The sequence below is a fragment of the Salmo salar genome, chromosome ssa12 (assembly GCF_905237065.1).
Source record: "Salmo salar chromosome ssa12, Ssal_v3.1, whole genome shotgun sequence".
Lineage (NCBI taxonomy): Eukaryota > Metazoa > Chordata > Actinopteri > Salmoniformes > Salmonidae > Salmo > Salmo salar.
This window is the reverse complement of record NC_059453.1, coordinates 1160454-1188313: the sequence shown is the minus strand read 5'-3', so window position 1 is coordinate 1188313 and position 27860 is coordinate 1160454. Positions and strand designations below refer to the sequence as shown.

Genomic DNA, 27860 nt, shown 5'->3' with positions numbered 1-27860 from the left:
GAGCAACATAGGATATGCAGACAGACAGACAGAGGAACATAGGACCAGCAGCACGCAGACAGACAGAGCAACATAGGACACGCAGCACGCAGACAGACAGAGCAACATAGGACCAGCAGCACGCAGACAGACAGAGCAACATAGGACAGACAGACAGAGCAACATAGGACACCCAGACAGACAGACAGAGCAACATAGGAAACACAGATAGACAGACAGACAGAGCAACATAGGACATGCAGACAGACAGACAGACAGAGCAACATAGGACACGCAGACAGACAGACAGACAGACAGAGCAACATAGAACACGCAGCACGCAGACAGACAGAGCAACATAGAACAGACAGACAGACAGACAGAGCAACATAGGACCAGCAGCACGCAGACAGACAGAGCAACATAGAACAGACAGACAGACAGAGCAACATAGGACCAGCAGCACGCAGACAGACAGAGCAACATAGGACCAGCAGCACGAAGACAGACAGAGCAACATAGGACCAGCAGCATGCAGACAGACAGAGCAACATAGGACCAGCAGCACGCAGACAGACAGAGCAACATAGGACCAGCAGCATGCAGACAGACAAACAGACAGTCAGACAGAGCAACATAGGACAAGCAGCATGCAGACAGACAGAGCAACATAGGACCAGCAGCACGCAAACAGACAGACAGTCATACAGAGCAACATAGGACCAGCAGCATGCAGACAGACAGAGCAGCATAGGACCAGCAGCATGAAGACAGACGGACCAGCAGCATGCAGACAGACAGAGCAGCATCGGACCAGCAGACAGACAGAGCAACGTAGGACACGCAGCACGCAGACAGACAGAGCAACATAGGACAGACAGACAGAGCAACATAGGACACACAGACAGACAGACAGAGCAACATAGGACACGCAGACAGACAGACAGAGCAACATAGGACCAGCAGCATGCAGACATACAGAGCAACATAGGACCAGCAGCATGCAGACAGACAAACAGACAGTCAGACAGAGCAACATAGGTCAGGCAGCATGCAGACAGACAGAGCAGCATAGGACCAGCAGCATGCAGACAGACAGAGCAGCATAGGACCAGCAGCATGCAGACAGACAGAGCAGCATAAGACCAGCAGACAGACAGAGCAACGTAGGACCAGCAGCACGCAGACAGACAGAGCAACATAGGACAGATAGACATAGCAACATAGGACACACAGAGAGACAGACAGAGCAACATAAGGACATGCAGACAGACAGACAGAGCAACATAGGAAACACTGACAGACAGACAGAGCACCATCGGACAGACAGACAGACAGAGCAACATAGGACACTCAGACAGACAGACAGACAGACAGACAGACCAAAATAGAACACGCAGCACGCAGACAGACAGAGCAACATAGGACAAGCAGCACGCAGACAGACAGAGCAACACAGGACAGATAGACAGACAGACAGAGCAACATAGGACCAGCAGCACGCAGACAGACAGAGCAACATAGGACCAGCAGCAAGCAGACAGACAGAGCAACATAGGACCAGCAGCACGCAGACAGATAGAGCAACATAGGACCAGCAGCATGCAGACGGACAGTCAGACAGAGCAAAATAGGACAAGCATCATGCAGACAGACAGAGCAACATAGGACCAGCAGCATGCAGACTGACAGACAGTCAGAGCAACATAGAACCAGCAGCATGCAGACAGACAGAGCAGCATAGGACCAGCAGCTTGCAAACAGACAGAGCAGCATAGGACCAGCAGACAGACAAAGCAGCATAGGACCAGCAGCATGCAGACAGACAGAGCAACATAGGACCAGCAGCATACAGACAGACAGAGCAAAAATAGGACCAGCAGAACGCAGACAGACAGAGCAACATAGGACCAGCAGCATGCAGACAGACAGAGCAACATAGGACCAGCAGCATGCAGACAGACAGAGGAACATAGGACCAGCAGCACGCAGACAGACAGAGAAACATAGGACACGCATAATGCAGACAGACAGAGCAACATAGGACCAGCAGCATCCAGACAGACAGAGCAACATAGGACCAGCAGCATGCAGACAGACAGAGCAACATAGGACCAGAAAGCACGCAGACAGACTGAGCAACATAGGACATGCAGACAGACAGAGCAACTTAGGACAGACAGACAGACAGACAGACAGACAGAGCAACATAGGACCAGCAGCATGCAGACAGACAGAGCAAAATAGGACCAGCAGCACGCAGACAGACAGAGCAACATAGGACCAGCAGCATGCAGACAGACAGAGCAACATAGCACCAACAGCACGCAGACAGACAGAGCAACATAAGACACGCAGACAGACAGACAGAGCAACATAGAACACGCAGCACGCAGACAGACAGAGCAACATAGGACCAGCAGCACGCAGACAGACAGAGTAACATAGGACCAGCAGCACGCAGACAGACAGAGCAACATAGGACCAGCAGCATGCAGACAGACAGAGCAACATAGGACCAGCAGCATGCAGACAGACAGACAGACAGTCAGACAGAGCAACATAGGACACGCAGACAGACAGACAGACAGACAGACAGACAGAGCAATATAGGACCAGCAGCATGCAGACAGACAGACAGACAGTCAGACAGAGCAACATAGGACACGCAGACAGACAGACAGACAGACAGACAGACAGACAGACAGACAGACAGACAGACAGAGCAATATAGGACCAGCAGCATGCAGACAGACAGAGCAACATAGGACCAGCAGCATGCAGACAGACAGAGCAAATTAGGACATGCAGACAAACAGACAGAGCAACATAGGACACGCAGACAGACAGACAGACAGAGCAACATAGGACACACAGACAGACAGACAGACAGACAGACAGACAGACAGACAGAGCAACATGGGACACGTAGACAGACAGAGCAACATAGGACAAGCAGACAGACAGACAGAGCAACATAGGACACGCAGCACGCAGACAGACAGAGCAACATGGGACCAGCGCACGCAGACAGACAGAGCAACATAGGACCAGCAGCATGCAGACAGACAGAGCAACATAGGACCAGCAGCATGCAGACAGACAGATCAGCATGCAGACAGACAGATCAACATAGGACCTGCAGCATGCAGACAGACAGAGCAACATAGGACCAGCAGCACGCAGACAGACAGAGCAACATCGGACCAGCAGCATGCAGACAGACAGACAGACAGACAGACAGACAGACAGACAGACAGACAGACAGACAGACAGAGCAACATAGGAAACACAGACAGACAGACAGAGCAACATAGGACATGCAGACAGACAGAGCAACATAGGACACGCAGACAGACAGACAAAGCAACATAGGACACGCAGACAGACAGACAGAGCAACATAGGACATGCAGACAGACAGAGCAACATAGGACACGCAGACAGACAGACAGAGCAACATAGGACACGCAGCACGCAGACAGACAGAGCAACATAGGACCAGCAGCATGCAGACAGACAGATCAGCATGCAGACAGACAGATCAACATAGGAAACACAGACAGACAGACAGAGCAACATAGGATATGCAGACAGACAGACAGACAGAGCAACATAGGACACGCAGCACGCAGACAGACAGAGCAACATAGGACCAGCAGCACGCAGACAGACAGAGCAACATAGGACAGACAGACAGAGCAAAATAGGACACACAGACAGACAGACAGAGCAACATAGGACACCCAGACAGACAGACAGAGCAACATAGGAAACACAGATAGACAGACAGACAGAGCAACATAGGACATGCAGACAGACAGACAGACAGAGCAACATAGGACACGCAGAAAGACAGACAGACAGACAGAGCAACATAGAACACGCAGCACGCAGACAGACAGAGCAACATAGAACAGACAGACAGACAGACAGAGCAACATAGGACCAGCAGCACGCAGACAGACAGAGCAACATAGAACAGACAGACAGACAGAGCAACATAGGACCAGCAGCATGCAGACAGACAGAGCAACATAGGACCAGCAGCACGCAGACAGACAGAGCAACATAGGACCAGCAGCATGCAGACAGACAGAGCAACATAGGACCAGCAGCACGCAGACAGACAGAGCAACATAGGACCAGCAGCATGCAGACAGACAAACAGACAGTCAGACAGAGCAACATAGGACAAGCAGCATGCAGACAGACAGAGCAACATAGGACCAGCAGCACGCAAACAGACAGACAGTCATACAGAGCAACATAGGACCAGCAGCATGCAGACAGACAGAGCAGCATAGGACCAGCAGCATGAAGACAGACAGAGCAGCATAGGACCAGCAGCATGCAGACAGACAGAGCAACATAGGACCAGCAGCATGCAGACAGACAAACAGACAGTCAGACAGAGCAACATAGGACAAGCAGCATGCAGACAGACAGAGCAGCATAGGACCAGCAGCATGAAGACAGGCAGAGCAGCATAGGACCAGCAGCATGCAGACAGACAGAGCAGCATAGGACCAGCAGACAGACAGAGCAACGTAGGACTAGCAGCACGCAGACAGACAGAGCAACATAGGACAGACAGACAGAGCAACATAGGACACACAGACAGACAGACAGAGCAACATAGGACACGCAGACAGAGCAACATAGGACCAGCAGCACGCAGACAGACAGAGCAACATAGGACCAGCAGCATGCAGACAGACAGAGCAACATAGGACCAGCAGCACGCAGACAGACAGAGCAACATAGGACCAGCAGCATGCAGACAGACAGAGCAACATAGGAACAGCAGCACGCAGACAGACAGAGCAACATAGGACAGATAGACAGACAGAGCAACATAGGACCAGCAGCACGCAGACAGACAGAGCAACATAGGACCAGCAGCACGCAGACAGACAGAGCAACATAGGACTAGCAGCATGCAGACAGACAGACAAAAAGTCAGAGCAACATAGAACCAGCAGCATGCAGACCGACAGAGCAGCATAGGACCAGCAGCTTGCAAACAGACAGAGCAACATAGGACCAACAGCACGCAGACAGACAGAGCAACATAGGACAGACAGACAGAGCAACATAGGACACACAGACAGACAGACAGAGCAACATAGGACACGCAGACAGACAGACAGAGCAACATAGGAAACACAGACAGACAGACAGAGCAACATAGGATATGCAGACAGACAGACAGAGGAACATAGGACCAGCAGCACGCAGACAGACAGAGCAACATAGGACACGCAGCACGCAGACAGACAGAGCAACATAGGACCAGCAGCACGCAGACAGACAGAGCAACATAGGACAGACAGACAGAGCAACATAGGACACCCAGACAGACAGACAGAGCAACATAGGAAACACAGATAGACAGACAGACAGACAGAGCAACATAGGACATGCAGACAGACAGACAGACAGAGCAACATAGGACACGCAGACAGACAGACAGACAGACAGAGCAACATAGAACACGCAGCACGCAGACAGACAGAGCAACATAGAACAGACAGACAGACAGACAGAGCAACATAGGACCAGCAGCACGCAGACAGACAGAGCAACATAGAACAGACAGACAGACAGAGCAACATAGGACCAGCAGCACGCAGACAGACAGAGCAACATAGGACCAGCAGCACGCAGACAGACAGAGCAACATAGGACCAGCAGCATGCAGACAGACAGAGCAACATAGGACCAGCAGCACGCAGACAGACAGAGCAACATAGGACCAGCAGCATGCAGACAGACAGAGCAACATAGGAACAGCAGCACGCAGACAGACAGAGCAACATAGGACAGATAGACAGACAGAGCAACATAGGACCAGCAGCACGCAGACAGACAGAGCAACATAGGACCAGCAGCACGCAGACAGACAGAGCAACATAGGACTAGCAGCATGCAGACAGACAGACAAAAAGTCAGAGCAACATAGAACCAGCAGCATGCAGACAGACAGAGCAGCATAGGACCAGCAGCTTGCAAACAGACAGAGCAACATAGGACCAACAGCACGCAGACAGACAGAGCAACATAGGACAGACAGACAGAGCAACATAGGACACACAGACAGACAGACAGAGCAACATAGGACACGCAGACAGACAGACAGAGCAACATAGGAAACACAGACAGACAGACAGAGCAACATAGGATATGCAGACAGACAGACAGAGGAACATAGGACCAGCAGCACGCAGACAGACAGAGCAACATAGGACACGCAGCACGCAGACAGACAGAGCAACATAGGACCATCAGCACGCAGACAGACAGAGCAACATAGGACAGACAGACAGAGCAACATAGGACACCCAGACAGACAGACAGAGCAACATAGGAAACACAGATAGACAGACAGACAGAGCAACATAGGACATGCAGACAGACAGACAGACAGAGCAACATAGGACACGCAGACAGACAGACAGACAGACAGAGCAACATAGAACACGCAGCACGCAGACAGACAGAGCAACATAGAACAGACAGACAGACAGACAGAGCAACATAGGACCAGCAGCACGCAGACAGACAGAGCAACATAGAACAGACAGACAGACAGAGCAACATAGGACCAGCAGCACGCAGACAGACAGAGCAACATAGGACCAGCAGCACGCAGACAGACAGAGCAACATAGGACCAGCAGCATGCAGACAGACAGAGCAACATAGGACCAGCAGCACGCAGACAGACAGAGCAACATAGGACCAGCAGCATGCAGACAGACAGAGCAACATAGGAACAGCAGCACGCAGACAGACAGAGCAACATAGGACAGATAGACAGACAGAGCAACATAGGACCAGCAGCACGCAGACAGACAGAGCAACATAGGACCAGCAGCACGCAGACAGACAGAGCAACATAGGACTAGCAGCATGCAGACAGACAGACAAAAAGTCAGAGCAACATAGAACCAGCAGCATGCAGACAGACAGAGCAGCATAGGACCAGCAGCTTGCAAACAGACAGAGCAACATAGGACCAACAGCACGCAGACAGACAGAGCAACATAGGACAGACAGACAGAGCAACATAGGACACACAGACAGACAGACAGAGCAACATAGGACACGCAGACAGACAGACAGAGCAACATAGGAAACACAGACAGACAGACAGAGCAACATAGGATATGCAGACAGACAGACAGAGGAACATAGGACCAGCAGCACGCAGACAGACAGAGCAACATAGGACACGCAGCACGCAGACAGACAGAGCAACATAGGACCATCAGCACGCAGACAGACAGAGCAACATAGGACAGACAGACAGAGCAACATAGGACACCCAGACAGACAGACAGAGCAACATAGGAAACACAGATAGACAGACAGACAGAGCAACATAGGACATGCAGACAGACAGACAGACAGAGCAACATAGGACACGCAGACAGACAGACAGACAGACAGACAGAGCAACATAGAACACGCAGCACGCAGACAGACAGAGCAACATAGAACAGACAGACAGACAGACAGAGCAACATAGGACCAGCAGCACGCAGACAGACAGAGCAACATAGAACAGACAGACAGACAGAGCAACATAGGACCAGCAGCACGCAGACAGACAGAGCAACATAGGACCAGCAGCACGCAGACAGACAGAGCAACATAGGACCAGCAGCATGCAGACAGACAGAGCAACATAGGACCAGCAGCACGCAGACAGACAGAGCAACATAGGACCAGCAGCATGCAGACAGACAGAGCAACATAGGAACAGCAGCACGCAGACAGACAGAGCAACATAGGACAGATAGACAGACAGAGCAACATAGGACCAGCAGCACGCAGACAGACAGAGCAACATAGGACCAGCAGCACGCAGACAGACAGAGCAACATAGGACTAGCAGCATGCAGACAGACAGACAAAAAGTCAGAGCAACATAGAACCAGCAGCATGCAGACAGACAGAGCAGCATAGGACCAGCAGCTTGCAAACAGACAGAGCAACATAGGACCAACAGCACGCAGACAGACAGAGCAACATAGGACAGACAGACAGAGCAACATAGGACACACAGACAGACAGACAGAGCAACATAGGACACGCAGACAGACAGACAGAGCAACATAGGAAACACAGACAGACAGACAGAGCAACATAGGATATGCAGACAGACAGACAGAGGAACATAGGACCAGCAGCACGCAGACAGACAGAGCAACATAGGACACGCAGCACGCAGACAGACAGAGCAACATAGGACCAGCAGCACGCAGACAGACAGAGCAACATAGGACAGACAGACAGAGCAACATAGGACACCCAGACAGACAGACAGAGCAACATAGGAAACACAGATAGACAGACAGACAGAGCAACATAGGACATGCAGACAGACAGACAGACAGAGCAACATAGGACACGCAGACAGACAGACAGACAGACAGAGCAACATAGAACACGCAGCACGCAGACAGACAGAGCAACATAGAACAGACAGACAGACAGACAGAGCAACATAGGACCAGCAGCACGCAGACAGACAGAGCAACATAGAACAGACAGACAGACAGAGCAACATAGGACCAGCAGCACGCAGACAGACAGAGCAACATAGGACCAGCAGCACGAAGACAGACAGAGCAACATAGGACCAGCAGCATGCAGACAGACAGAGCAACATAGGACCAGCAGCACGCAGACAGACAGAGCAACATAGGACCAGCAGCATGCAGACAGACAAACAGACAGTCAGACAGAGCAACATAGGACAAGCAGCATGCAGACAGACAGAGCAACATAGGACCAGCAGCACGCAAACAGACAGACAGTCATACAGAGCAACATAGGACCAGCAGCATGCAGACAGACAGAGCAGCATAGGACCAGCAGCATGAAGACAGACGGACCAGCAGCATGCAGACAGACAGAGCAGCATCGGACCAGCAGACAGACAGAGCAACGTAGGACACGCAGCACGCAGACAGACAGAGCAACATAGGACAGACAGACAGAGCAACATAGGACACACAGACAGACAGACAGAGCAACATAGGACACGCAGACAGACAGACAGAGCAACATAGGACCAGCAGCATGCAGACATACAGAGCAACATAGGACCAGCAGCATGCAGACAGACAAACAGACAGTCAGACAGAGCAACATAGGTCAGGCAGCATGCAGACAGACAGAGCAGCATAGGACCAGCAGCATGCAGACAGACAGAGCAGCATAGGACCAGCAGCATGCAGACAGACAGAGCAGCATAAGACCAGCAGACAGACAGAGCAACGTAGGACCAGCAGCACGCAGACAGACAGAGCAACATAGGACAGATAGACATAGCAACATAGGACACACAGAGAGACAGACAGAGCAACATAAGGACATGCAGACAGACAGACAGAGCAACATAGGAAACACTGACAGACAGACAGAGCACCATCGGACAGACAGACAGACAGAGCAACATAGGACACTCAGACAGACAGACAGACAGACAGACAGACCAAAATAGAACACGCAGCACGCAGACAGACAGAGCAACATAGGACAAGCAGCACGCAGACAGACAGAGCAACACAGGACAGATAGACAGACAGACAGAGCAACATAGGACCAGCAGCACGCAGACAGACAGAGCAACATAGGACCAGCAGCAAGCAGACAGACAGAGCAACATAGGACCAGCAGCACGCAGACAGATAGAGCAACATAGGACCAGCAGCATGCAGACGGACAGTCAGACAGAGCAAAATAGGACAAGCATCATGCAGACAGACAGAGCAACATAGGACCAGCAGCATGCAGACTGACAGACAGTCAGAGCAACATAGAACCAGCAGCATGCAGACAGACAGAGCAGCATAGGACCAGCAGCTTGCAAACAGACAGAGCAGCATAGGACCAGCAGACAGACAAAGCAGCATAGGACCAGCAGCATGCAGACAGACAGAGCAACATAGGACCAGCAGCATACAGACAGACAGAGCAAAATAGGACCAGCAGAACGCAGACAGACAGAGCAACATAGGACCAGCAGCATGCAGACAGACAGAGCAACATAGGACCAGCAGCATGCAGACAGACAGAGGAACATAGGACCAGCAGCACGCAGACAGACAGAGAAACATAGGACACGCATAATGCAGACAGACAGAGCAACATAGGACCAGCAGCATCCAGACAGACAGAGCAACATAGGACCAGCAGCATGCAGACAGACAGAGCAACATAGGACCAGAAAGCACGCAGACAGACTGAGCAACATAGGACATGCAGACAGACAGAGCAACTTAGGACAGACAGACAGACAGACAGACAGACAGAGCAACATAGGACCAGCAGCATGCAGACAGACAGAGCAAAATAGGACCAGCAGCACGCAGACAGACAGAGCAACATAGGACCAGCAGCATGCAGACAGACAGAGCAACATAGCACCAACAGCACGCAGACAGACAGAGCAACATAAGACACGCAGACAGACAGACAGAGCAACATAGAACACGCAGCACGCAGACAGACAGAGCAACATAGGACCAGCAGCACGCAGACAGACAGAGTAACATAGGACCAGCAGCACGCAGACAGACAGAGCAACATAGGACCAGCAGCATGCAGACAGACAGAGCAACATAGGACCAGCAGCATGCAGACAGACAGACAGACAGTCAGACAGAGCAACATAGGACACGCAGACAGACAGACAGACAGACAGACAGACAGAGCAATATAGGACCAGCAGCATGCAGACAGACAGACAGACAGTCAGACAGAGCAACATAGGACACGCAGACAGACAGACAGACAGACAGACAGACAGACAGACAGACAGACAGACAGACAGAGCAATATAGGACCAGCAGCATGCAGACAGACAGAGCAACATAGGACCAGCAGCATGCAGACAGACAGAGCAAATTAGGACATGCAGACAAACAGACAGAGCAACATAGGACACGCAGACAGACAGACAGACAGAGCAACATAGGACACACAGACAGACAGACAGACAGACAGACAGACAGACAGACAGAGCAACATGGGACACGTAGACAGACAGAGCAACATAGGACACGCAGACAGACAGACAGAGCAACATAGGACACGCAGCACGCAGACAGACAGAGCAACATGGGACCAGCGCACGCAGACAGACAGAGCAACATAGGACCAGCAGCATGCAGACAGACAGAGCAACATAGGACCAGCAGCATGCAGACAGACAGATCAGCATGCAGACAGACAGATCAACATAGGACCTGCAGCATGCAGACAGACAGAGCAACATAGGACCAGCAGCACGCAGACAGACAGAGCAACATCGGACCAGCAGCATGCAGACAGACAGACAGACAGACAGACAGACAGACAGACAGACAGACAGACAGACAGACAGACAGAGCAACATAGGAAACACAGACAGACAGACAGAGCAACATAGGACATGCAGACAGACAGAGCAACATAGGACACGCAGACAGACAGACAAAGCAACATAGGACACGCAGACAGACAGACAGAGCAACATAGGACATGCAGACAGACAGAGCAACATAGGACACGCAGACAGACAGACAGAGCAACATAGGACACGCAGCACGCAGACAGACAGAGCAACATAGGACCAGCAGCATGCAGACAGACAGATCAGCATGCAGACAGACAGATCAACATAGGAAACACAGACAGACAGACAGAGCAACATAGGATATGCAGACAGACAGACAGACAGAGCAACATAGGACACGCAGCACGCAGACAGACAGAGCAACATAGGACCAGCAGCACGCAGACAGACAGAGCAACATAGGACAGACAGACAGAGCAAAATAGGACACACAGACAGACAGACAGAGCAACATAGGACACCCAGACAGACAGACAGAGCAACATAGGAAACACAGATAGACAGACAGACAGAGCAACATAGGACATGCAGACAGACAGACAGACAGAGCAACATAGGACACGCAGAAAGACAGACAGACAGACAGAGCAACATAGAACACGCAGCACGCAGACAGACAGAGCAACATAGAACAGACAGACAGACAGACAGAGCAACATAGGACCAGCAGCACGCAGACAGACAGAGCAACATAGAACAGACAGACAGACAGAGCAACATAGGACCAGCAGCATGCAGACAGACAGAGCAACATAGGACCAGCAGCACGCAGACAGACAGAGCAACATAGGACCAGCAGCATGCAGACAGACAGAGCAACATAGGACCAGCAGCACGCAGACAGACAGAGCAACATAGGACCAGCAGCATGCAGACAGACAAACAGACAGTCAGACAGAGCAACATAGGACAAGCAGCATGCAGACAGACAGAGCAACATAGGACCAGCAGCACGCAAACAGACAGACAGTCATACAGAGCAACATAGGACCAGCAGCATGCAGACAGACAGAGCAGCATAGGACCAGCAGCATGAAGACAGACAGAGCAGCATAGGACCAGCAGCATGCAGACAGACAGAGCAACATAGGACCAGCAGCATGCAGACAGACAAACAGACAGTCAGACAGAGCAACATAGGACAAGCAGCATGCAGACAGACAGAGCAGCATAGGACCAGCAGCATGAAGACAGGCAGAGCAGCATAGGACCAGCAGCATGCAGACAGACAGAGCAGCATAGGACCAGCAGACAGACAGAGCAACGTAGGACTAGCAGCACGCAGACAGACAGAGCAACATAGGACAGACAGACAGAGCAACATAGGACACACAGACAGACAGACAGAGCAACATAGGACACGCAGACAGAGCAACATAGGACCAGCAGCACGCAGACAGACAGAGCAACATAGGACCAGCAGCATGCAGACAGACAGAGCAACATAGGACCAGCAGCACGCAGACAGACAGAGCAACATAGGACCAGCAGCATGCAGACAGACAGAGCAACATAGGAACAGCAGCACGCAGACAGACAGAGCAACATAGGACAGATAGACAGACAGAGCAACATAGGACCAGCAGCACGCAGACAGACAGAGCAACATAGGACCAGCAGCACGCAGACAGACAGAGCAACATAGGACTAGCAGCATGCAGACAGACAGACAAAAAGTCAGAGCAACATAGAACCAGCAGCATGCAGACCGACAGAGCAGCATAGGACCAGCAGCTTGCAAACAGACAGAGCAACATAGGACCAACAGCACGCAGACAGACAGAGCAACATAGGACAGACAGACAGAGCAACATAGGACACACAGACAGACAGACAGAGCAACATAGGACACGCAGACAGACAGACAGAGCAACATAGGAAACACAGACAGACAGACAGAGCAACATAGGATATGCAGACAGACAGACAGAGGAACATAGGACCAGCAGCACGCAGACAGACAGAGCAACATAGGACACGCAGCACGCAGACAGACAGAGCAACATAGGACCAGCAGCACGCAGACAGACAGAGCAACATAGGACAGACAGACAGAGCAACATAGGACACCCAGACAGACAGACAGAGCAACATAGGAAACACAGATAGACAGACAGACAGACAGAGCAACATAGGACATGCAGACAGACAGACAGACAGAGCAACATAGGACACGCAGACAGACAGACAGACAGACAGAGCAACATAGAACACGCAGCACGCAGACAGACAGAGCAACATAGAACAGACAGACAGACAGACAGAGCAACATAGGACCAGCAGCACGCAGACAGACAGAGCAACATAGAACAGACAGACAGACAGAGCAACATAGGACCAGCAGCACGCAGACAGACAGAGCAACATAGGACCAGCAGCACGCAGACAGACAGAGCAACATAGGACCAGCAGCATGCAGACAGACAGAGCAACATAGGACCAGCAGCACGCAGACAGACAGAGCAACATAGGACCAGCAGCATGCAGACAGACAGAGCAACATAGGAACAGCAGCACGCAGACAGACAGAGCAACATAGGACAGATAGACAGACAGAGCAACATAGGACCAGCAGCACGCAGACAGACAGAGCAACATAGGACCAGCAGCACGCAGACAGACAGAGCAACATAGGACTAGCAGCATGCAGACAGACAGACAAAAAGTCAGAGCAACATAGAACCAGCAGCATGCAGACAGACAGAGCAGCATAGGACCAGCAGCTTGCAAACAGACAGAGCAACATAGGACCAACAGCACGCAGACAGACAGAGCAACATAGGACAGACAGACAGAGCAACATAGGACACACAGACAGACAGACAGAGCAACATAGGACACGCAGACAGACAGACAGAGCAACATAGGAAACACAGACAGACAGACAGAGCAACATAGGATATGCAGACAGACAGACAGAGGAACATAGGACCAGCAGCACGCAGACAGACAGAGCAACATAGGACACGCAGCACGCAGACAGACAGAGCAACATAGGACCAGCAGCACGCAGACAGACAGAGCAACATAGGACAGACAGACAGAGCAACATAGGACACCCAGACAGACAGACAGAGCAACATAGGAAACACAGATAGACAGACAGACAGAGCAACATAGGACATGCAGACAGACAGACAGACAGAGCAACATAGGACACGCAGACAGACAGACAGACAGACAGAGCAACATAGAACACGCAGCACGCAGACAGACAGAGCAACATAGAACAGACAGACAGACAGACAGAGCAACATAGGACCAGCAGCACGCAGACAGACAGAGCAACATAGAACAGACAGACAGACAGAGCAACATAGGACCAGCAGCACGCAGACAGACAGAGCAACATAGGACCAGCAGCACGCAGACAGACAGAGCAACATAGGACCAGCAGCATGCAGACAGACAGAGCAACATAGGACCAGCAGCACGCAGACAGACAGAGCAACATAGGACCAGCAGCATGCAGACAGACAAACAGACAGTCAGACAGAGCAACATAGGACAAGCAGCATGCAGACAGACAGAGCAACATAGGACCAGCAGCACGCAAACAGACAGACAGTCATACAGAGCAACATAGGACCAGCAGCATGCAGACAGACAGAGCAGCATAGGACCAGCAGCATGAAGACAGACGGACCAGCAGCATGCAGACAGACAGAGCAGCATCGGACCAGCAGACAGACAGAGCAACGTAGGACACGCAGCACGCAGACAGACAGAGCAACATAGGACAGACAGACAGAGCAACATAGGACACACAGACAGACAGACAGAGCAACATAGGACACGCAGACAGACAGACAGAGCAACATAGGACCAGCAGCATGCAGACATACAGAGCAACATAGGACCAGCAGCATGCAGACAGACAAACAGACAGTCAGACAGAGCAACATAGGTCAGGCAGCATGCAGACAGACAGAGCAGCATAGGACCAGCAGCATGCAGACAGACAGAGCAGCATAGGACCAGCAGCATGCAGACAGACAGAGCAGCATAAGACCAGCAGACAGACAGAGCAACGTAGGACCAGCAGCACGCAGACAGACAGAGCAACATAGGCCAGATAGACATAGCAACATAGGACACACAGAGAGACAGACAGAGCAACATAAGGACATGCAGACAGACAGACAGAGCAACATAGGAAACACTGACAGACAGACAGAGCACCATCGGACAGACAGACAGACAGAGCAACATAGGACACTCAGACAGACAGACAGACAGACAGACAGACAGACAGACAGACCAAAATAGAACACGCAGCACGCAGACAGACAGAGCAACATAGGACAAGCAGCACGCAGACAGACAGAGCAACACAGGACAGATAGACAGACAGACAGAGCAACATAGGACCAGCAGCACGCAGACAGACAGAGCAACATAGGACCAGCAGCAAGCAGACAGACAGAGCAACATAGGACCAGCAGCACGCAGACAGATAGAGCAACATAGGACCAGCAGCATGCAGACGGACAGTCAGACAGAGCAAAATAGGACAAGCATCATGCAGACAGACAGAGCAACATAGGACCAGCAGCATGCAGACTGACAGACAGTCAGAGCAACATAGAACCAGCAGCATGCAGACAGACAGAGCAGCATAGGACCAGCAGCTTGCAAACAGACAGAGCAGCATAGGACAAGCAGACAGACAAAGCAGCATAGGACCAGCTGCATGCAGACAGACAGAGCAACATAGGACCAGCAGCATACAGACAGACAGAGCAAAATAGGACCAGCAGAACGCAGACAGACAGAGCAACATAGGACCAGCAGCATGCAGACAGACAGAGCAACATAGGACCAGCAGCATGCAGACAGACAGAGCAACATAGGACCAGCAGCACACAGACAGACAGAGGAACATAGGACCAGCAGCACGCAGACAGACAGAGAAACATAGGACACGCATAATGCAGACAGACAGAGCAACATAGGACCAGCAGCATCCAGACAGACAGAGCAACATAGGACCAGCAGCATGCAGACAGACAGAGCAACATAGGACCAGAAAGCACGCAGACAGACTGAGCAACATAGGACATGCAGACAGACAGAGCAACTTAGGACAGACAGACAGACAGACAGACAGACAGAGCAACATAGGACCAGCAGCATGCAGACAGACAGAGCAAAATAGGACCAGCAGCACGCAGACAGACAGAGCAACATAGGACCAGCAGCATGCAGACAGACAGAGCAACATAGCACCAACAGCACGCAGACAGACAGAGCAACATAAGACACGCAGACAGACAGACAGAGCAACATAGAACACGCAGCACGCAGACAGACAGAGCAACATAGGACCAGCAGCACGCAGACAGACAGAGTAACATAGGACCAGCAGCACGCAGACAGACAGAGCAACATAGGACCAGCAGCATGCAGACAGACAGAGCAACATAGGACCAGCAGCATGCAGACAGACAGACAGACAGTCAGACAGAGCAACATAGGACACGCAGACAGACAGACAGACAGACAGACAGAGCAATATAGGACCAGCAGCATGCAGACAGACAGACAGACAGTCAGACAGAGCAACATAGGACACGCAGACAGACAGACAGACAGACAGACAGACAGACAGACAGACAGACAGACAGAGCAATATAGGACCAGCAGCATGCAGACAGACAGAGCAACATAGGACACGCAGACAGACAGACAGACAGAGCAACATAGGACACACAGACAGACAGACAGACAGACAGACAGACAGAGCAACATGGGACACGTAGACAGACAGAGCAACATAGGACACGCAGACAGACAGACAGAGCAACATAGGACACGCAGCACGCAGACAGACAGAGCAACATGGGACCAGCGCACGCAGACAGACAGAGCAACATAGGACCAGCAGCATGCAGACAGACAGAGCAACATAGGACCAGCAGCATGCAGACAGACAGATCAGCATGCAGACAGACAGATCAACATAGGACCTGCAGCATGCAGACAGACAGAGCAACATAGGACCAGCAGCACGCAGACAGACAGAGCAACATCGGACCAGCAGCATGCAGACAGACAGACAGACAGACAGACAGACAGACAGACAGACAGAGAGACAGACAGACAGACAGACAGACAGACAGACAGACAGACAGACAGACAGACAGACAGACAGACAGACAGACAGACAGAGCAACATAGGAAACACAGACAGACAGACAGAGCAACATAGGACATGCAGACAGACAGAGCAACATAGGACACGCAGACAGACAGACAAAGCAACATAGGACACGCAGACAGACAGAGCAACATAGGACACGCAGACAGACAGACAGAGCAACATAGGACACGCAGCACGCAGACAGACAGAGCAACATAGGACCAGCAGCATGCAGACAGACAGATCAGCATGCAGACAGACAGATCAACATAGGACCTGCAGCATGCAGACAGACAGAGCAACATAGGACCAGCAGCACGCAGACAGACAGAGCAACATCGGACCAGCAAAATGCAGACAGACAGACAGACAGACAGACAGACAGACAGACAGAGCAACATAGGACAGACAGACAGAGCAACATAGGACACGCAGACAGACAGACAGACAGAGCAACATAGGACACGCAGACAGACAGACAGAGCAACATAGAACACGCAGCACGCAGATAGACAGAGCAACATAGGACCAGCAGCACGCAGACAGACAGAGCAACATAGGACCAGCAGCATGCAGACAGACAGAGTAACATAGGACCAGCAGCATGCAGACAGACAGAGCAACATAGGACCAGCAGCATGCAGACAGACAGACAGACAGACAGACAGAGTAACATAGGACCAGCAGCACGCAGACAGACAGAGCAACATAGGACATGCAGACAGACAGAGCAACTTAGGACAGACAGACAGACAGACAGAGCAACATAGGACCAGCAGCATGCAGACAGACAGAGCAAAATAGGACCAGCAGCACGCAGACAGACAGAGCAACATAGGACCAGCAGCATGCAGACAGACAGAGCAACATAGCACCAACAGCACGCAGACAGACAGAGCAACATAAGACACGCAGACAGACAGACAGAGCAACATAGAACACGCAGCACACAGACAGACAGAGCAACATAGGACCAGCAGCACGCAGACAGACAGAGTAACATAGGACCAGCAGCACGCAGACAGACAGAGCAACATAGGACCAGCAGCATGCAGACAGACAGAGCAACATAGGACCAGCAGCATGCAGACAGACAGACAGACAGTCAGACAGAGCAACATAGGACACGCAGACAGACAGACAGACAGACAGACAGACAGACAGACAGACAGACAGACAGACAGAGCAATATAGGACCAGCAGCATGCAGACAGACAGACAGACAGTCAGACAGAGCAACATAGGACACGCAGACAGACAGACAGACAGACAGACAGACAGACAGAGCAATATAGGACCAGCAGCATGCAGACAGACAGAGCAACATAGGACCAGCAGCATGCAGACAGACAGAGCAAATTAGGACATGCAGACAGACAGACAGAGCAACATAGGACACGCAGACAGACAGACAGACAGAGCAACATAGGCCACACAGACAGACAGACAGACAGACAGACAGACAGACAGACAGACAGAGCAACATGGGACACGCAGACAGACAGAGCAACATAGGACACGCAGACAGACAGACAGAGCAACATAGGACACGCAGCATGCAGACAGACAGAGCAACATGGGACCAGCGCACGCAGACAGACAGAGCAACATAGGACCAGCAGCATGCAGACAGACAGAGCAACATAGGACCAGCAGCATGCAGACAGACAGATCAGCATGCAGACAGACAGATCAACATAGGACCTGCAGCATGCAGACAGACAGAGCAACATAGGACCAGCAGCACGCAGACAGACAGAGCAACATCGGACCAGCAGCATGCAGACAGACAGACAGACAGACAGACAGACAGACAGACAGACAGACAGACAGACAGAGCAACATAGGAAACACAGACAGACAGACAGAGCAACATAGGACATGCAGACAGACAGAGCAACATAGGACACGCAGACAGACAGACAAAGCAACATAGGACACGCAGACAGACAGAGCAACATAGGACACGCAGACAGACAGACAGAGCAACATAGGACACGCAGCACGCAGACAGACAGAGCAACATAGGACCAGCAGCATGCAGACAGACAGATCAGCATGCAGACAGACAGATCAACATAGGACCTGCAGCATGCAGACAGACAGAGCAACATAGGACCAGCAGCACGCAGACAGACAGAGCAACATCGGACCAGCAGCATGCAGACAGACAGACAGACAGACAGACAGACAGACAGACAGACAGAGCAACATAGGACAGACAGACAGAGCAACATAGGACACGCAGACAGACAGACAGACAGAGCAACATAGGACACGCAGACAGACAGACAGAGCAACATAGAACACGCAGCACGCAGATAGACAGAGCAACATAGGACCAGCAGCACGCAGACAGACAGAGCAACATAGGACCAGCAGCATGCAGACAGACAGAGTAACATAGGACCAGCAGCATGCAGACAGACAGAGCAACATAGGACCAGCAGCATGCAGACAGACAGACAGACAGACAGACAGACAGACAGACAGACAGACAGACAGACAGACAGACAGAGTAACATAGGACCAGCAGCACGCAGACAGACAGAGCAACATAGGACCAGCAGCATGCAGACAGACAGACAGACAGACAGACAGACAGACAGACAGACAGACAGACAGAGCAACATAGGACCAGCAGCACGCAGACAGACAGACAGACAGACAGACAGACAGACAGACAGACAGACAGACAGACAGACAGACAGACAGACAGAGCAACATAGGACCAGCAGCATGCAGACAGACAGAGCAAAATAGGACCAGCAGCACGCAGACAGACAGAGCAACATAGGACCAGCAGCATGCAGACAGACAGAGCAACATAGCACCAACAGCACGCAGACAGACAGAGCAACATAAGACACGCAGACAGACAGACAGAGCAACATAGAACACGCAGCACGCAGACAGACAGAGCAACATAGGACCAGCAGCACGCAGACAGACAGAGTAACATAGGACCAGCAGCACGCAGACAGACAGAGCAACATAGGACCAGCAGCATGCAGACAGACAGAGCAACATAGGACCAGCAGCATGCAGACAGACAGACAGACAGTCAGACAGAGCAACATAGGACACGCAGACAGACAGACAGACAGACAGACAGACAGACAGACAGACAGACAGACAGACAGACAGAGCAATATAGGACCAGCAGCATGCAGACAGACAGACAGACAGTCAGACAGAGCAACATAGGACACGCAGACAGACAGACAGACAGACAGACAGACAGACAGAGCAATATAGGACCAGCAGCATGCAGACAGACAGAGCAACATAGGACCAGCAGCATGCAGACAGACAGAGCAAATTAGGACATGCAGACAGACAGACAGAGCAACATAGGACACGCAGACAGACAGACAGACAGAGCAACATAGGCCACACAGACAGACAGACAGACAGACAGACAGACAGACAGACAGACAGAGCAACATGGGACACGCAGACAGACAGAGCAACATAGGACACGCAGACAGACAGACAGAGCAACATAGGACACGCAGCATGCAGACAGACAGAGCAACATGGGACCAGCGCACGCAGACAGACAGAGCAACATAGGACCAGCAGCATGCAGACAGACAGAGCAACATAGGACCAGCAGCATGCAGACAGACAGATCAGCATGCAGACAGACAGATCAACATAGGACCTGCAGCATGCAGACAGACAGAGCAACATAGGACCAGCAGCACGCAGACAGACAGAGCAACATCGGACCAGCAGCATGCAGACAGACAGACAGACAGACAGACAGACAGACAGACAGACAGACAGACAGACAGACAGACAGAGCAACATAGGAAACACAGACAGACAGACAGAGCAACATAGGACATGCAGACAGACAGAGCAACATAGGACACGCAGACAGACAGACAAAGCAACATAGGACACGCAGACAGACAGAGCAACATAGGACACGCAGACAGACAGACAGAGCAACATAGGACACGCAGCACGCAGACAGACAGAGCAACATAGGACCAGCAGCATGCAGACAGACAGATCAGCATGCAGACAGACAGATCAACATAGGACCTGCAGCATGCAGACAGACAGAGCAACATAGGACCAGCAGCACGCAGACAGACAGAGCAACATCGGACCAGCAGCATGCAGACAGACAGACAGACAGACAGACAGACAGACAGACAGACAGAGCAACATAGGACAGACAGACAGAGCAACATAGGACACGCAGACAGACAGACAGACAGAGCAACATAGGACACGCAGACAGACAGACAGAGCAACATAGAACACGCAGCACGCAGATAGACAGAGCAACATAGGACCAGCAGCACGCAGACAGACAGAGCAACATAGGACCAGCAGCATGCAGACAGACAGAGTAACATAGGACCAGCAGCATGCAGACAGACAGAGCAACATAGGACCAGCAGCATGCAGACAGACAGACAGACAGACAGACAGACAGACAGACAGACAGACAGACAGACAGACAGACAGACAGACAGAGTAACATAGGACCAGCAGCACGCAGACAGACAGAGCAACATAGGACCAGCAGCATGCAGACAGACAGACAGACAGACAGACAGACAGACAGACAGACAGACAGACAGAGCAACATAGGACCAGCAGCACGCAGACAGACAGACAGACAGACAGACAGACAGACAGACAGACAGACAGACAGACAGACAGACAGACAGACAGACAGACAGACAGACAGACAGACAGACAGACAGACAGACAGACAGACAGACAGACAGACAGACAGACAGACAGACAGACAGACAGACAGACAGACAGACAGACAGACAGACAGACAGACAGACAGACAGACAGACAGACAGACAGACAGACAGACAGACAGACAGACAGACAGACAGACAGACAGACAGACAGACAGACAGACAGACAGACAGACAGACAGACAGACAGACAGACAGACAGACAGACAGACAGACAGACAGACAGACAGACAGACAGACAGACAGACAGACAGACCGACCGACCGACCGACCTCTGGTTCAGTAACATCAGCTGTCCTCTCTGTGAACAACTTGAGTCACTGAGTGACTCATTGAGTTACTGAGTAATTTACCGTTCAATAGTTCAAGGTCACTTACAAAATGTCTTTGTTTTTGAAAGAAAAGCACATTTTTTTAGTCCGACGGGTCGGTGTTCCAATGCTAGCTGTGCTAGCTGTGTTAGCTGTGTTAGCTTTGCTAGCTGTGTTAACTGTGCTAGCTGTGTTAGCTGTGTTAGCTGTGTTAACTGTGCTAATCCAAGTTTATGGTTTTAAAAAAGGGCAGAATTAAAGGCAGATCATAACTGTAGGTGCTGAACTCTCTGTGTCATTTTAAAGCGATAGTCGTTTTGTCGTCTCTCTGGTTTTGAGATGTAACAAATGTCTGGTTGAATTTATTCTGCCGCTGTGTCTAGTAGTAGTACCATCAACAGACAGCAGGGGGCAGTAGAACCTGTCTTCACAGTGGAAAGGCAGATACAGTGGATTCAGATCCCTTGACTTGTCTCTACCTTCAGGTCTGTGTATCACAGTGGATTCAGATCCCTTGACTTGTTGTCTCTACCTTCAGGTCTTTGTATCACAGTGGAAAGGCAGATACAGTGGATTCAGATCCCTTGACTTGTTGTCTCTACCTTCAGGTCTGTGTATCACAGTGGATTCATATCCATTGACTTGTTGTCTGTCTCTACCTTCAGGTCTTTGTATCACAGTGGAAAGGCAGATACAGTGGATTCGTGAAACAGACAGCAGGGGGCAGTAGAACCAGCTGGTTATTGTACAATACTCTCACAGTCTCTCTCTCCCCCTCCCTCTCTCTCTCTCTCCTCTCGCTCTCTCTCTGTCTCACTCTCTCTCTCTCCCCCCCTCTCTCTCCCCCAGGCCACCTATGTGTTGCTGGCATTGGCTTGGGTGTTTGTACCTGTCTATGTGTCTTCAGGGGTGAGTACACACACACACACACACACACACACACACACACACACACACACACACACACACACACACACACACACACACACACACACACACACACACACACACACACACACACACACACACACACACACACACACACACACAGTCAGAGTGTTTACCTGCGCCCTGTCCTGCATGTTGCAGCAGGTTGTAGAATATCTCAGCTCCTCCCTGGACATTCCTCTGTTGGGCGTCAAACTGTGTGTTTATTCCAGATCTCCTAAACAGACTGTGTTTGTTCCAGATCTCCTAAACAGACTGTGTTTGTTCCAGATCTCATAAACAGACTGTGTTTGTTCCAGATCTCCTAAACAGACTGTGTGTTTGTTCCAGATCTCCTAAACAGACTGTGTGTTTGTTCCAGATCTCCTAAACAGACTGTGTTTGTTCCAGATCTCCTAAACAGACTGTGTGTTTGTTCCAGATCTCCTAAACAGACTGTGTTTGTTCCAGATCTCCTAACCAGACTGTGTTTTTATTCCAGATCGTCACCATGCCGGAGTACCTGGGTCGTCGGTTCGGAGGAGAGAGGATTAGAACGTACCTGTCTGTTCTCTCTCTGATGCTGTCTGTCTTCACCAAGATATCAGTAGGATATACTGCCCTGTCTGTCTCTCTCTGATGCTGTCTGTCTCTCTCTCTCTCTGATGCTGTCTGTCTCTCTCTCTCTCTGATGCTGTCTGTCTCTCTCTCTCTCTGATGCTGTCTGTCTCTCTCTCTCTCTGATGCTGTCTGTCTCTCTCTCTCTGATGCTGTCTGTCTGGACTGTCTCAGAGGTCAGAACACAATTACTATGACAACGGATGACCTGATTTCTCTATTTTTTGCTCTCTCCTCCCTCCCCCCTCTCCTCTCTCCTCCCTCCCTCCCCCCTCTCTCCCCCTCCTCTCTCTCTATCCTGCCTCCCTCCCCCTCCCCTCTCTCTCCTCCCTTCCCTCCTCTCTCTCTCTCCTCCCTTCCCTCCTCTCTCTCCTCTCCCTCCATCAGACAGACCTGTATTCAGGGGCGTTGTTTGTCCAGGTGTGTTTAGGATGGAACCTGTACCTTTCTACTGTTCTGATGCTGGTGGTCACTGCCCTCTACACTATAGCAGGTACAGATCTATACACTATATTCTATACTATATTCTACTATCCCTCCTCTCCCTCTACACTATAGCAGGTACAGATCTATACACTATATTCTATACTATATTCTACTATCCCTCCTCTCCCTCCACACTATAGCAGGTACAGATCTATACACTATATTCTATACTATATTCTACTATCCCTCCTCTCCAACCACACTATAACAGGTACAGAGATCTATATACTATATTCTATACTATATTCTATACTATATTCTACTATCCCTCCTCTCCCTCTACAGTATAGCAGGTACAGAGATCTATGTACTATATTCTATACTATATTCTATACTATATTCTACTATCCCTCTTCTCCCTCTACACTATAGCAGGTACAGATCTATACACTATATTCTATACTATATTCTACTATCCCTCCTCTCCCTCTACACTATAGCAGGTACAGATCTATACACTATATTCTAAACTATATTCTATACTATATTATATACTATATTCTACTATCCCTCCTCTCCCTCTACACTATTGCAGGTACAGAGATCTATACACTATATTCTATACTATATTCTACTATCCCTCCTCTCCCTCTACAGTATAGCAGGTACAGAGATCTATACACTATATTCTATACTAAATTGTACTATCCCTCCTCTCCCTCTACACTATAGCAGGTACAGATCTATACACTATATTCTATACTATATTCTACTATCCCTCCTCTCCCTCTACACTATAGCAGGTACAGAGATCTATATACTATATTCTATACTATATTCTACTATCCCTCCTCTCCCTCTACACTATAGCAGGTACAGAGATCTATACACTATATTCTACACTATATTCTATACTATATTCTACTATCCCTCCTCTCCCTCTACACTATAGCAGGTACAGATCTATACACTATATTCTATACTATATTCTACTATCCCTCCTCGCCCTCTACACTATAGCAGGTACAGATCTATATAGTATATGCTATACTATATTCTACTATCCCTCCTCTCCCTCTACACTATAGCAGGTAAAGAGATCTATACACTATATTCTATACTATATTCTATACTATATTCTACTATCCCTCCTCTCCCTCTACACTATAGCAGGTACAGATCTATACACTATATTCTATACTATATTCTACTATCCCTCCTCTCCCTCTACACTATAGCAGGTACAGAGATCTATATACTATATTCTATACTATATTCTACTATCCCTCCTCTCCCTCTACACTATAGCAGGTACAGAGATCTATACACTATATTCTACACTATATTCTATACTATATTCTACTATCCCTCCTCTCCCTCTACACTATAGCAGGTACAGATCTATACACTATATTCTATACTATATTCTACTATCCCTCCTCGCCCTCTACACTATAGCAGGTACAGATCTATATAGTATATGCTATACTATATTCTACTATCCCTCCTCTCCCTCTACACTATAGCAGGTAAAGAGATCTATACACTATATTCTATACTATATTCTATACTATATTCTACTATCCCTCCTCTCCCTCTACACTATAGCAGGTACAGATCTATACACTATTTTCTATACTATATTCTACTATCCCTTCTCTCCCTCTACACTATAGCAGGTACAGATCTATACACTATATTCTATACTATATTCTACTATCCCTACTCTCCCTCTACACTATAGCAGGTAAAGAGATCTATACACTATATTCTATACTATATTCTGTACTATATTCTACTCTCCCTCTACACTATAGCAGGTACAGATCTATACTATCTTCTACTATCCCTCCTCTCCCTCTACACTATAGCAGGTACAGAGATCTATACACTATATTCTATAATATATTCTACTATCCCTCCTCTCCCTCTACACTATAGCAGGTACAGATCTATACACTATATTCTATACTATATTCTACTATCCCTCCTCTCCCTCTACACTATAGCAGGTACAGAGATCTATATACTATATTCTATACTATATTCAATACTATATTCTACTATCCCTCCTCTCCCTCTACACTATAGCAGGTACAGAGATCTATACACTATATTCTATACTATATTCTACTATCCCTCCTCTTCCTCTACACTATAGCAGGTACAGATCTATACACTATATTCTATACTATATTCTACTATCCCTACTCTCCCTCTACACTATAGCAGGTACAGAGATCTATATACTATATTCTATACTATATTCTATACTATATTCTACTATCCCTCCTCTCCCTCTACACTATAGCAGGTACAGATCTATACACAATTTTCTATACTATATTCTACTATCCCTCCTCTCCCTCTACACTATAGCAGGTACAGAGATCTATACACTATATTCTATACTATGTTCTATATGATATATTCTACAAGCCTTAGTTCCCTCCATCTCTCGTCTTCATCAGGTGGTCTGGCTGCTGTCATCTATACAGACACTCTGCAGACCTTCGTCATGATTATAGGAGCGATCATCCTCACCATCACAGGTACACACACACACACCACACACACACACACTATCATTCTCACCATCACCCTAACTTCACTAGCTTCCCCTCTCTCTCCAACTCTCTGTCTCTCTCTCTCTGTCTATATCTCTCTCTCTCTGTCTCTCTGTCTCTGTCTCTCTCTCTCTGTCTCTCTCTCTCTCTGTCTCTCTCTCTCCATCCAGCCTTCAACAAGATTGGAGGCTACAGTAACTTGGAGAGAGTTTACCAGGCAGCCATCCCTTCTAAGGTGAGTCAACAGCAACTTTCACTATCATCTGTAGTAATAATGTTATTATTATCATAGTTATTAATGTTATTATTATCATAGTTATTAATGGTATTATTATCATAGTTATTAATGGTATTATTATCATAGTTATTAATGTAATTATTATCATAGTTAATGTTATTATTATCGTAGTTAAAGTTATTATTATCATAGTTAATGTTATCATAGTTATTAATGTAATTATTATCATAGTTATTAATGTAATTATTATCATAGTTATTAATGTTGTTATTATTACATTTACATTTAAGTCATTTAGCAGACGCTCTTATCCAATTAACCTTATACTGGTCAGGACGTGACAGCGACTTACAAAATGGTGCATTCACCTTATGATATCCAGTGGAACAACCACTTTACAATAGTGCATCTAAATCTTTTAAGGGGGGGGTTAGAAGGATTACTTTATCCTATCCTAGGTATTCCTTAAAGAGGTGGGGTTTCAGGTGTCTCCGGAAGGTGGTGA

At 49.4% G+C, this 27860-nt stretch overlaps 1 protein-coding gene across 5 annotated transcripts in view; it reads left to right on the top strand.

Annotated features, from left to right (window-relative positions):
* slc5a10 (solute carrier family 5 member 10) overlaps positions 1–27860 on the top strand; it is a 525088-nt gene that overhangs the window by 65702 nt on the left and 431526 nt on the right. For 3 of the 5 annotated variants that reach the window (XM_045690472.1, XM_045690471.1, XM_045690473.1), the window contains 5 exons: positions 23429–23488; positions 24009–24113; positions 24512–24617; positions 27022–27102; positions 27288–27352. In XM_045690472.1, the coding sequence (XP_045546428.1) occupies positions 23429–23488; positions 24009–24113; positions 24512–24617; positions 27022–27102; positions 27288–27352 (417 nt within the window). The remainder of the gene's footprint in view (positions 1–23428; positions 23489–24008; positions 24114–24511; positions 24618–27021; positions 27103–27287; positions 27353–27860) is intronic. The other 2 variants (XM_045690475.1, XM_045690474.1) reach the window with 1 other exon arrangement.